At 56.2% G+C, this 12,542-nt stretch overlaps 1 protein-coding gene across 3 annotated transcripts; it reads right to left on the minus strand.

Annotated features, from left to right (window-relative positions):
• Nucleotides 1-1,956: 1,956 nt before the first annotated feature.
• Nucleotides 1,957-10,176, minus strand: LOC147652118 (maestro heat-like repeat-containing protein family member 6). Of its 3 annotated transcripts, XM_086896914.1 has the most exons (17): nucleotides 9,126-10,020; nucleotides 7,401-9,078; nucleotides 6,856-6,920; nucleotides 6,586-6,738; nucleotides 6,308-6,415; nucleotides 6,083-6,231; nucleotides 5,679-5,826; nucleotides 5,285-5,472; nucleotides 5,065-5,202; nucleotides 4,658-4,772; nucleotides 4,348-4,485; nucleotides 3,939-4,115; nucleotides 3,651-3,806; nucleotides 3,398-3,499; nucleotides 2,969-3,071; nucleotides 2,656-2,716; nucleotides 1,957-2,344 (listed from the first exon to the last, which is right to left on the minus strand). In XM_086896914.1, exons 2-16 carry the CDS (start codon nucleotides 7,516-7,518, stop codon nucleotides 2,658-2,660), a joined length of 1,917 nt encoding a protein of 638 aa, XP_086753040.1. In that variant the 5' UTR covers nucleotides 7,519-9,078; nucleotides 9,126-10,020; the 3' UTR covers nucleotides 1,957-2,344; nucleotides 2,656-2,657. The 3 variants fall into 3 exon arrangements, with proteins under 3 accessions (XP_086753040.1, XP_086753038.1, XP_086753039.1); XM_086896912.1 differs by having other exon boundaries at nucleotides 6,308-6,418; nucleotides 7,401-10,176; XM_086896913.1 differs by having other exon boundaries at nucleotides 7,401-9,966.
• Nucleotides 10,177-12,542: the final 2,366 nt, after the last annotated feature.

A 12,542-nucleotide genomic window follows, 5' to 3' on the forward strand; every position in this document is an offset into this window, starting at 1 on the left:
GGCTCTCCAAGGCCCCTGATTCCTAGGCATGTAAGCTTAATTAAGAAACGGTAACAGTCAGCAGTTTAACTCCCGTCAGTAGATGGTGGCATCTCCTCAAAAATGCTTATCACAACCCAACCACGGGGAGACGGGGAGATTTTATTAAAGGGGTTTCATACAATCAAACACACACCCCAATCACCCTGTCCTTCTCTAGCTGCTTGCAGTCGCCCAGAGCGAATCCACAGATTGGGATTCCCCACTCGCCCTGTGCTGATAGCACGTCTCAAACACGCACTTCCTCTGGCCTTTCAGGGCACGCACACACACGCAATTTATGTCTCGTGCTACGCACATTACTGGCTCTGCCACTCAAGCCTCTCCTGGTTCCAAGCCTCTCCCATTTCAGAATGTTACAAATGAAATTCAGCCTCATTTTATCAATAGGGATTTTATTGAAAAATTTGTAAAATCGAATTATGGAAACAACCACAATCACTGTCAGCGTCGAACCCGGGATCGGCAATGGGTGAACTCTGAATCAGCCTCTGCCACACTGATTCCCACAAGTTCACAACTTGTCTTTGGGAGAGCGGTGTTTTATACAGGTTTTTTCAGCTTGAGGCTATGCAGTTTCAGTTTCTTTCTTTTTCTTGTGTTGTTACATATTCCTATTTCTGCTGCTGGACTGCTGATGAGTTTTCTGAGAAGGAGATGATGTTTGAGTGGTTTTTCAGGAAGAAGGCTTTGAGATGTAGAATCGTGGTGAGCTTTTTTTTTAGTCTGTGTAGTTTTTTTTGGGAAACCGACACAGAGATGTATGGTCCTGGAGAATCACATCAGGTCGGTATCAGGCGTTAATCACCAGGTCCTTAGAGCACTTATTTTGCTTGGGCTGGCCCAGCTCTTCTCATTATCTCTTATGATAAGATAAGTATTATCTTAATTTCTGGGTCATTCTCTTGCAAATTCCTGGATTTCCAGCAGCTGCTTTTGCAATCTTAAGTTGCTTGTGGTTTTTGTTTTACATAAAACATGCTTTTATTCTTGATTTTCTATGTGTACAATAAAACACAAATTATCCCAACATATATTACACAACCATACGCTCCACTGCCCAAACCCTGTCCCTCTTCTCTTACCCACACTCAAACATGTGTCCATTTTTCACTCACACGTGCTCCAAACACCATGGGTTTTTGTGCTCTGGGCATCCCATCCTCATTGCCAAGAACATCATGGGTGCTGGAAGATGCCCGTGCACCAAATTGCAAAGCAACTCTTATTTTATTAGTTGCTGTTGCAAATAATACTTACCAACCCCTGGATTGCTGAAAAGCCACTGGGCAGCGGCAGGAGATGGAGCATGGTGTTCCAATGGGAGGGGCAGGCAGGCCATGCACCTTCAGGACATGCCCTGCATCAAAAGGCGTGCATTTTGTCCTTCTTGCCTCTCCTCTGCAGAACCAAGCCTCCTATCTTCTCCCCTGGAGTGGAATTTTCCCAGTCACCATGTCATCTCACCCTTGGCCAGTACATGAGGTAAGGTCACCATGCCAATAACAGCCTCATTATTACTGTTCCTCTTTCACAGGTTAACTTCCCATCAATTGATCAATCCATTGTTCCTCTTAAGGGTCAAATTCCCAGCAGTTAACCCATAAGGTTTCCTTCAAAGTCTGTTCTTCGCCATCCTGTTGACGTGCACAACAGAGGACAGAACACAGCAGGGCCTTAGACACATCTTTGGTCCCTGACACACCCAGGCTCCTTGTCCCACTACTGGCCTTCAGTGACACCTTGAACTCCACAATGCTGTGGAGCCGGGCCTTCAGCACAGGGACCTTTCCAGCCTGATCTGCGCTCCTTCCTCTGCGTCTCTGCACAAAACACGGTGCAGGAGAGAACGGCAGGAGGGGCCCGTGTGTCACAGTGCTCTGGATTTGTGTCCCTTCAACTCCAGACAGATGCAGGTTAAGTGAAAAAGGCAAACTGTTTATTAATGCAAGGTGAAGCAAAGGGATGAACTGGAAAGGGAAAGAAGGGGATGGGCATGGACTGAGGGCTGGAGGTAAGGAGCTGTCAAAAGGGAGGAAGAATAGAGGGAAAAAAGGGGATGGGCACAGTCTGAGGGCTGGAGGGAGCTATCTACAGGCTGGGAGAGGGCTGAAGCCCCGTGAAAATCCCACAGGCTCAGCTGTGCCAGTTGTCAGCTGTGCCTGGATCTCCAGTGGCACTGGGAGGTGGTGTCCTCTTCAGTGTCTCCTGCTGCTGTTCTTGGGACACTTGTTCACTGGCAAACTAAGCTTGCATATTCAGATTCCTGTGGGATGGAGTGGTGTCTTTGTCGGGGCTTCAGTGGCTGGAAGAGAGAGGACAAGAGGCACGGTCAGGGCATGCATCTGCAGGGATCCTAGGAGACATTCCTGCCAAGGACATTCCACCTGGCTCTTGCAATGGCCACAAGAGAGAACTAGACAAAAGGATCAGCCAGAAGGTGCTGGCCACAACTCCCACCCCTGTCCCTGAAATCTCTCTGCTCTCTGCCCGCACCGCCCTCACCCAGACAGGGAACGAAGCACTCTGCAGCTGGGCCAGGGATTGCAGCTCCCGTCCCAGGCATTGCAACTGCCCCCTGCCAGCCCCCAGTGCCAGCCCGCTGCTCTCACTCACCCTCACTGAGGGTCTGCAGCTCTTCCTTGTGCGCCCTTGTTCATGAACATCCGGGCCATCCCTGGGAACACAGAGCCTGTCAGGGCCCTGGCAGCACAGCTCCCTGCCAGCGGCGCTGCCAGCCCTGGGGCCACACGGCCTCCCGCCCCGGCAGGGCTCAGCCCCAGCCCTTGCCGCATCCTGACTCAGCCCAAGGGCACGGCTGCCAGAGGCCGGCAGCAGCCCCGAGGGCAGCCGGGGCTCCAGGGCGCCGGGCCCGGGTGCCGCTGCCGGGACAGCAGCAGCCGGGGCCGGGGCCGGGCTCGTGGCTCACCCATGAAGCTGACGGCCGCCTCTCGCAGGGACTCCTGTGGGCTGTCCAGGTATGGCAGAGCCCGGCTCAGGTGCTCGGCCGCTCGGCTCTCGTCCTGTTCCAGCTGCAGAGAGCGGCAGGAGGGAAGGGTCGGTGCGGGCTCTGCCTCTCGGCCGGGTGCTGCCTGCGGCCAGCCCCGGCCTCCCGTGCCCGCCCAGCCCTGAGGCACCGGGCAGCAGCCCCACTGGGCTGGGGCTCCATCGGCACCCGGCTCAGGGCCACAGGAGCCTGAAGAGGAACCCGTGTGTCCCAGGGAAGGGAGCAGTGTGTGAGGCACAGGCTGGCTCCCATGGGTGCAGCACTGGGCCACAGCTGCCAGCCCCACACACTGAGCCCCGGGGACAGGGAGCTTCTCCAGGCTGAGGCTGGGGTTTCCAGGCCGTCCTTTACCACACATTCGGTGATCTTCGACAGATCCTCTGTTGGCAGCACACACAGGAGCTCTGTGTTCTTTAAGAAGGTGGCAGCACAGTGCAGCGTTTCCCGGGAGGCCTGGAGAGATGCAGAGATGCCATTGCTGCCCAGGGCACAGGAGTTGCATCCCTGTGCCAAGGCCAGGAGGAGGCCGCAGCCTGGGAGGCAGCAGGGCAGGAGGCAGCCCAGCCGCCTCCCAGTGGTCCACCAGCATCACACAAAAGCTCACATCAGCCACGCGCTGGTTGTCGTCGTGGCAGTGCAAAATGAGCGGGAGCAGGCTCTGCTTCACAATTCCCTCCATTGCATTTTTTCCCTCTTCCAGTACCAGGTTCATCGTATTGCGGAAGAGGTGAATGGAGAGCACCTGCACGTGGCTTTTGTCCTGGAGGAAGGAAGGAGGAAAAGATCTCAGCGCCAACTTCTCCAGCCCACCTGGGCAAAGGCCTGAAAATCCACAGGCCCAAAGTTTGTGTGGGCAGTAGCCAGTGCCCGTGGCCGGGGCACAGAGCCTTACATGGTCAAAGAGGAGCACAAGTGGCTCAGCAAGCTTGGGGGCAGCAGTCCTTGATAAATGAAGACTTCTTCTCTTCAGCACATTTGTGAGCACAGACAGAGACATGCCGACCACTTCCCCGTCTGCGTCACTCAGCAGCTGCAGGAAGCTTTGACACAGGCGGCGTATAGGTGTGGCCTGTGTGGAACACAAGGCTGTGCTAGGAAGCCCTGAACGGCTGCAGCGCCAAGACCGCCCTTGCACTGCAACCCCACCCTGCTGCTGCCGGGCCCAGAGGCCAAAGGCCTGTCCCAAAGCACTCAGGCAGGTGAGGCAGGAGAGCTGGGAGCAGCTGCCTCAGCTCCTGAAGCCCAGCCAGCCCAAGGGGCTGCTTTGCCCAGCACAGCTTCAGCCGCTGCCCCGTTCTCACCATCAAGGGTTCCTGGCTGAGCACCACGAGGCCTCTGAGCGCCAGGCGACGCCTCTGCCTGCACTCGCTCTCCAGGTGCTTTGATGTGATCTCAAGGACACAGTACCCACAGTCACTCAAGTTCAGGCAATCCAGGACCTGAAAGGCACAGGGCAGTGACAGAGGAGCTGGCTGGCAGGAGCCTGGAACTGCACAGGGCTGGGCCCAGGCAGCAGCACAGGGCGCGGGCACCGTCCCAGGCAGCTGTGGCTATGCAAGGGGACAGGGCTGGCAGGCAGCTCAGCGAGGTAGTGCTGGCCATGGGGCTCACCTCCACAAGGAATGCCAGGGAGGACAGATCCCAAGGTGCCTCCTCCCTGATGAGCCTCCGGACAAATTGGTGTGCCACATGGTAACACAAGGGCGTCAAGTCACGGCGCATCACCCTGGAAGGGGGGAAATGGCACCAAGACACAGAGGTGGGGGGTGGGGGGAGGCCAAACCTCTCCCAGGGATGACTCATGGAGATCTGGCCTTTCCCCAGCATCCCTGGGGGGACCATGGGTGCTTTGGGACCATGGGGCTCCTTCTGGGCTAACCCTCCTCTCAGACTTCTCTAGTCTGCTCAGCCATCCCTCAATGGCAAAGCCCTCTGCCCAAAACCACAGGGACTGTGGTAGGGCACCCTGGGGGGCACAGGGCACACATTTCAGAGGCAGTGGCGAGAAGGGGTCTCACCTGGCCAACAGACCCACGGCATAGTGCTGGGTGTCAGCACGGAGCAGCGTTTCCCAGCCACACTTGCGCTCCATGGCCATCAACTCGTTGTCATAGTGCAGAAAGCAGAGCAGAGCCTTCATGGCCTGCACTGCAAAGCTGTGTGCAGAGCAAAGGCCAGGTCACATTGGGTGCACTGGTGTCAGCCACAAGGGCATGGGAAGGACAGGAGGACTGGCACCTGTTGGGTTTTCCGGGAAGGCGGTGTTGCTCCTGGCATTCTCTCCAGAAGTTATCAACTTCTGCTGGCATCAGCTGTGTGGTGGTGAAAACGTGCAACAGCAGAGCCGCAAAGAGAGAGTCGGAATAGTGCATCATGGCCTCATGGCTCTGAGGCACTTGCATAATCACCCAGAGCACCAGAGTTGCCTGCAAAAGAATCACACCAAGACAGCGCTCAGTGCTAAGGCGTCCATGGGGCAGAGCCCGAGGGGAGATGCACGGGGAGCAGCGGGCCCGGTGCCCCCTGAGCCTGCCCCTAGCCCAGGTTTCAGCCCAGCCTGAGGCAAGGAGAGGATGAAGAGCTGCTGGAGAAGCAACCTAGGGGACAGGCAAGGCCAGTTCCAGAAACTCACAGCCAGAGCAAAAACGTCCTTGTTGTCCTCATCAGAGGTGCAGATGCTGCAAAGGGGCCAGTTCTCCATCACATGGAGCAGAGTTGGCAGCACCTTCTCCATTGCTGGTCCTGATGAGGCTATGGCTTGCCACATCATGGCAGCAGCTCTGTGGGATCAGAGCTCTGTGTCAGGGGTGTCTCAGTCACAGAGCCATGCCCTGTGTAGCTGTGGGGTCCAAGGTACAGAGCCCCAGTGCCCTGAGGGGCAGGGAGGAAGCATTGGCAGCAGCCTCAGGAAACAGAGGGGCCCGAGGCTCCTGGGCCTCTCTGCCTGTTGGGCAGAGCCCATTGGACAGGCTGTGCAGGGCGATGGGCCCTAAAGGCCGCTGAGCCCTGAGCTCTCAAGGCACGTGGGCCCCATACCTGTCACACGATGGGGCACAGCGCAGGAGGGTCAGCACCACATCGTCCGGGTGTTCTTCAGCCAGCTTCACCATGTTAGTTGGCAGCCAGGCATCCACCGTAACGGAGCACATTAGATGCTGGTGGATGCTCCGTACAATAGCTGGCACCTAGAGTAGGAATGGGGAAGACTTGGAGTGCTGTCCAAGGCAGCAACTTCCCCAGCTTCTCCCAAGAAGTGCTTACCGTCCCATCACACTCTGCTGGCCTCAAAGGCTGAGGGGGCCCTGTGGATGTGGCTTGAAGGGGCACAGGATCCTGGGAGACCTCCAGTTCCGGCCCCTGGCTGGCTACCTGCTGGTCAGAAGGAACAGTCCCCTTTCAAAAAAATCCATATTAGGTGCATGACTCATGGTGGGAGGGGGCACAGTGTCAGTATTTGTGATGCCCTGAGTCTCTCTGGGGTTTGGAATGGCCATGTCCTCAATCAGTACCACATCAGAGTTTGCCCTGTCATCACTCACCACAGCATCCGAGTCTTGTGAGGGCGCAGCTGAATCTGGGCTGACATCAGGCTCTGCCTGGAGCTCGGTCAGCCCGGAGTCAGGCTCAGCTGTGCCCTCAGTTCCTAGCGGGCTGATCTTTCTATGCCGACTTGGCAGGAACTGGCGGAACCTCTGTGCAGAATGAAGAAAGGACAGGGAAGAGAAGCATGTTATATGGAGTGCTGCAAGTGCAGAGCTGGGCCGAGCAGTGACAGCAGGCCCAGCCCAGGTGGGGATGGCTGCAGGTACCTTCAGCGTTTTGCGGAAGCGGCCCTGGGCAGGCTCCTGCTCTTGTCTCTTGTCCATGGCTGCATCTGGAAAAGAGCAGCCAGAGCTGAGGGACTGCGGGAGAGGCCGGAGAACACAGCCCAGCCTTGCACTCCCCAGGCAGGCTCAGCCCTGGGGTGGCTCAGGGGATGGAGCACGGTCACTGGCGGGGGTCAGCCCCAGCCCTTCTTCTGTCCTGTCCTTGGGCATGTCCACATGGGATGGGATGGGATGGGATGGGATGGGATGGGATGGGATGGGATGGGATGGGATGGGATGGGATGGGATGGGATGGGATGGGGATGGGATGGGATGGGATGGGATGGGATGGGGATGGGATGGGATGGGATGGGATGGGATGGGATGGGATGGGATGGGATGGGGATGGGATGGGATGGGATGGGATGGGATGGGATGGGATGGGATGGGATGGGATGGGATGGGATGGGATGGGATGGGATGGGGTGGGGTGGTGCAGGGCCCAGCTGGCTGCAGCTTCAGCACTGCAGCCCAGCTCTGCCACTCACCATCCTGCCCTTGCTGGAACTGCTCCGGCTCTTCAGGGTGTTCTGCTGGGGCAGCTCCACGGTCTGTGCTTCTATTCCGTCGGAACACCCTGAATAGCCTGAAGAATCTGCCCGCCATGACAAAATCGGGCCTTGGGAGCACCTTCTAAAGAGATGTTCTCGGGAAGCTCCGGCTCACCAATTCCCACAGTCTGCTCACAATGTGAGCTGTAGGAATTACGCCTTGGAAAAGCTCCGGGTCAGGCACTAACGAGTGGGCTGTGTGGGGGCTCCTCACAGCACCGCTCTGGCGTGTCCTGTCCCGTCGCATGCACCAGGCATACTGGTGTGGTCTTGTCACCGCCAGCTCTTGTCCATTCCACCGTTCCATTCCACGGTTACCAGGCTGCACCGTGTCACTAACGGCCCTTGCACGCCCTGCCACCTTCCTGGTTCTGCCCCATCCCCCCAGCGTGGCCTACGTTGGAAGGAATCCCTTGCCCAAAGTGTCTAAGACAGGATCTTTAGGAACACCTCAAACCATCAGCAAACACTGCCCTGCTCTGCAGGCTCAGGGCAGCAGAAGGAGCCCCCAGGGCTGCCGACGCAGGCGCAGCAGGAAGGGCACGGGGCCTTGCACAGAATCTGTACAGGGGCCTGGCAGCACTGAAATCAGCAGGTGTGGCAGAGTCCCCACCGAGGCAGACCTGCCACCCCAGCCGAGCCCTGGCAGTGCTGGTGCCCTTCTCCTGCCCCAGAGACCTGTGCCCCTGGGGGGTTTCTGTGCCAGAGGGCCAAAGCCAAAGCCCACGTGCATTGGGGGCTGGGCTCCTTCCTGTAGGGGTCTTGGCAGGAGCTCCTGGAGCTATTGCTGGCCACTCTTGCTATCTGTCAGATGATGTTGCTCCTTCCTGGAATGATGTTTTTCATGGAAGGGGTTTGCAGTAGCACAAATGTTCAAGGCCCCAGTTGCTGCGTGTCTGTCTGTGTTACAGCTGATGCAAGTCAAACATTTCCTCCAGACATAGAATCCTGCTTGAACAGTCACAGAGCTACATCTATTTTTACATTATGTTTGTAATTTTAATTTTTTTTAAGTTTTCCAGAGCCTGCTGACTGTTTTCAAGGTTTTCTCTCTATCCCCAGTGCACATTCTCCAGAAATTGTGCTCTCACATCCTTTTGCATTTATTAAAGTTACCTGCAGTGACCAGTCAATCAAAGCCCTGGGAAAACTTTAAACTTCAGGGTGAACCCAGACAAAATATTTATCTCCCACAACTGAAGCCATGAATTGCCAAGTACTGTCCCCAGTACACCTGTAGGTGTGCTGATGCCATTTCAAAGGGGTTGCCAATGAAAACAAATTTTAATATTTTTGTAGTTTCCACATTGGAATTAAAATCCCTGACTAGAAAAATCACATGTCAAAATTTTTAGGACTCTTACAAACCAAAGCTGTCATTTTCACCCTGCATTTTAGAGTCTCTGAACAGTCACACAAGGTTTTAGTTCTACACTAGTTTAGACACTACAGAAAAAGTCCTTGGTGTTCGGCTATAACTTTACATCAGCATATATTCCTGATGATTATTTTAGGCAGGAGCAGCAAACTCAAGAATGAGCCAAACAGGCTGTTCCTGTGTTCTCATGTCCTGAGTCTCTCTCTCTCTCTCCGTGTCACTATGGCACCAAGGCCTCTGCCTTGGTTCACCGGAGTGTGGAAGGCGAGCCCGCCCTCAAGCACGGCCATCCAAGTCAGTCACGGGCACAGGCTGCAGCTGAAGCTGCCAAGCGTTGCTGTGAGGCTGGCAAGTCAAGAGAAAGCCATTGTGGCCAATTCTGCTGAGGCCTTTTGCCAAACCAAAGGCAGCTGTGCCCACAGCCTCCCCCTGTCTGGCAGCCGGCTGCTGCGGACGCCTCAGTTCGCAGGTGCCGACGCTGGGGCTGCTGCTGTTCCTGTGCACACTCTGCTGCTGTTTCTGTGGGCTCCAGAGCTGCTTGGGCAGCAGCCACTGGGCAGCCCTGCTGGAGGAGACACCGCCGCCCTCCCCATGGTGGCAGCAGCTCTGCGGGCCCCGAGCTCTGTGTCAGGGGGGCCTCGGTCACAGCAGCGTGGCCTGGGCAGCCGCGAGGGCCCGGCCTGGCCGCCAGCCCTGCCTCTGCCCACTGCCCCTTATGGCAGGCACCCAGTGGCCGTGGCCTGGCAGCACCCCCTGCCCTCCATGTCCCCAGCCAGCAAAACCTGAGCACACCTCGGGCTGACCCCACCCTCCTGGAGGTGTACTGTCCCTGCCCCAAGGGCTTCTGCTGCAGGCCTGGCAGACATTTTGGGGAAGCGCCAGAACAGCCTGGTGTCAGGAACCAGGCGGCTGCCCGGGGGCTGCTTATGGCCTCTGACACCCAGTTCCTCAGCTCTTCCCACCACCCTGGCCCCTCAGGGGCCTCCTGTCCCCTTGGAGTCTCCTGACACCCACTCCCTCACACATCCCCCTTGTGCCTTCCCACGGCCTTGTCCCGTTAGGGCCTCCACAGCCCCTCATCCCTTCATGGCCTCCCAGCACCCTGTTCCCTCAGGGTCTCCCCCAGCGTGGCCCGCCAGCAGCGCCGCAGCCCCACAGGAGCTCCAGAGGAGCTGCATCAAGAGGCACCTGGGAGCCCTCAGCAACCCAGCCAGCACCACACGGGCACGAGGACACAGATGGCGCTTCCTGGCTGGGACAGGGCTTGTGCCTTCAGCAGAACCACCAAAGGCCAAGGGGTTTCTGGCCATTTTCCCTGCACCACTGCACACCCTGGCAGGTTGCTGAGCACGAGCACCCTTTTCCCTCTCTTCTCCGGTATCCTGCAGACCTTGGGCAGCAAAAGAAAGCTCTTGGGAGTCTGTATATTTAGAACCTATCCTATATTTACATAGTAAACAAAAACAAAAACAAGGAAAGAACAATTTTGCAGAAAAATAAAATCCTGGCTGGCTCAGGTGGCCCCAGCAGACAGAGCCCCCCAGATCAGCTCTCAGCAGAGCTCCAGCAGCGCATCCAGTCAAGGCCTGAGAGATGAGACCGTGTCCTCTATGCCATGTGGAGCTGATCTTGCAGGTTTCCAAAGATGGAATATTGAGTTCTCTCTACTGCCTGGAGGATATAAAATTTTTGAATTGCCAGGCTTCTGATGGTGGGGCTGATGTTGTGTGCCATAACTTCAAGGGCTGGAAGAGAGGAACAGAGCTGTTAGCATTCAGGAACACACATAATCACGGAATGATTATATGAAGGTGCTTTATTGAAGAGCTCTGGGTGTCAGGGGTACACATACCCAAAGCTGACCCGACTTGGTTTTGAAATTAACATGTTTTATACTCTATCATTATATAACTTACATCTTAATTATTAAACTTCCATTGTTCTATTGCATGCATTGTTTTTACCCAGCCATGGATTTCTTGTGATTCTCCCCAGACTCCTAACATCGTTCCTCTTGTTCTATAAACAATAATTATTTCGAATCACATCTAACAATTTATCATCTACTGACTACACAGGTGCAGTTTGACATGATCTTTAGCAAGCACAAGGCCTAACATTTCCCAGGGCCTACTTTTCCCAGGGCTTTCCAGACTTAACTTTCTTTCTAACTCCCTGAATTTTCTAAGATTTTAAGACTTTTTACTATCAGAGCCAGGGTCAGATCCCAGACCTGCAGGGGCCCACAGAGAGGCCCCTGCCAGGGCCATCCCAGCCAGATTTTGCCATGGCCAGGAGGGAGCAGGGACCAAGGGGATCAGCCTGAAGCTGCTGGCCATGAATGCCCCACGTGCCCCTGAAATCTTGGTGTGCTCTGCCCACACTGCCCCTCATCTGCAGGGTCAGCAGAGCCCTCCACAGCTAGGCCAGGGATTGCAGCTCCCCCCGCCAGCCACACTGACAGCCCGCTGCCCTCATTCACCCTCACAGATGAGCAGCATCTCTTTCTTCTTCCCCCTCAGGTGCTGCCCGGCCATCCCTGACAACACAGAGCCTGTCAGGGCTTGGGGCCACAGGAGCCTGAAGAGGAACCCATGTGTCCCAGGGAAGGGAGCAGCGTGTGAGGCACAGGCTGGCTCCCATGGGTGCAGCACTGGGCCACAGCTGCCAGCCCCACACACTGAGCCCCGGGGACAGGGAGCTTCTCCAGGCTGAGGCTGGGGTTTCCAGGCCGTCCTTTACCACACATTTGGTGATCTTCGACAGATCCTCTGTTGGCAGCACACACAGGAGCTCTGTGTTCTTTAAGAAGGTGGCAGCACAGTGCAACGTTTCCCGGGAGGCCTGGAGAGATGCAGAGATGCCATTGCTGCCCAGGGCACAGGAGTTGCATCCCTGTGCCAAGGCCAGGAGGAGGCCGCAGCCTGGGAGGCAGCAGGGCAGGAAGCAGCCCAGCCCCCTCCCAGTGGTCCACCAGCATCACACAAACCCTCACATTTGTCATGTGCTGGTTCTCCTCGTGGCAGTGCAAGGAGAGTGGGAGCAGGCTGTGACTCACAATTCTTTCCAGGGGCTTCTTTCCTTTGTCCTCTTCCAAGTCCATTACTTTTGAAAATGTTGAATGGAGACCAACTGCACATGGCTGTTGTCCTGGAGAAAAGGAAGCAGAAAATATCTCTAAACACCAAGTCCTCCAGTCCCACCTGGGCAAAGGCCTCAAAATCCACCTTCTGGAGAACTCCTTCCCCAACACACCCACTAATAACCAGCCTCCCTCATCTCACCAGGACCCCCAGCTGTTCCCATCCCTCCACAGAGCTTTCCCACCCTCCAGCAGACCCCCTGGTTCCCTGCACATGCCGTGGCATGGCACTCAGCAGGATCTGCTCCAAGGCCTTCCGCGGTAGCAAGCTCAGGCTGCCAGGCCAATGGTTCCTGGATCATCCTTCCCACTGACCCTTCCTGTGCACATCTCTTCCATTTACACATTTGAGCTCAGCTTGGACTTCTCCCCTTAAGCAGGATTGCTGGGAAAGGATGGAGAACAGCCTGGCAAGCTCTTTCTCCAGCTCCCTCTTTACTCTTGGGGCAGCTAGAACATTGCACAGGAAAGCAACTGGTGCCACAAGGAGTGGGTGGCATCAGGCAGCTCTGGGGAGACCCCTCAGGACTGCTGTATCCTGAGGCTGTTACTGTGGGCT

The sequence above is a fragment of the Cyanistes caeruleus genome, chromosome 7 (genome assembly GCF_971803275.1).
Source record: "Cyanistes caeruleus chromosome 7, bCyaCae1.hap1.1, whole genome shotgun sequence".
In the NCBI taxonomy this organism is placed as follows: Eukaryota; Metazoa; Chordata; class Aves; order Passeriformes; family Paridae; genus Cyanistes; species Cyanistes caeruleus.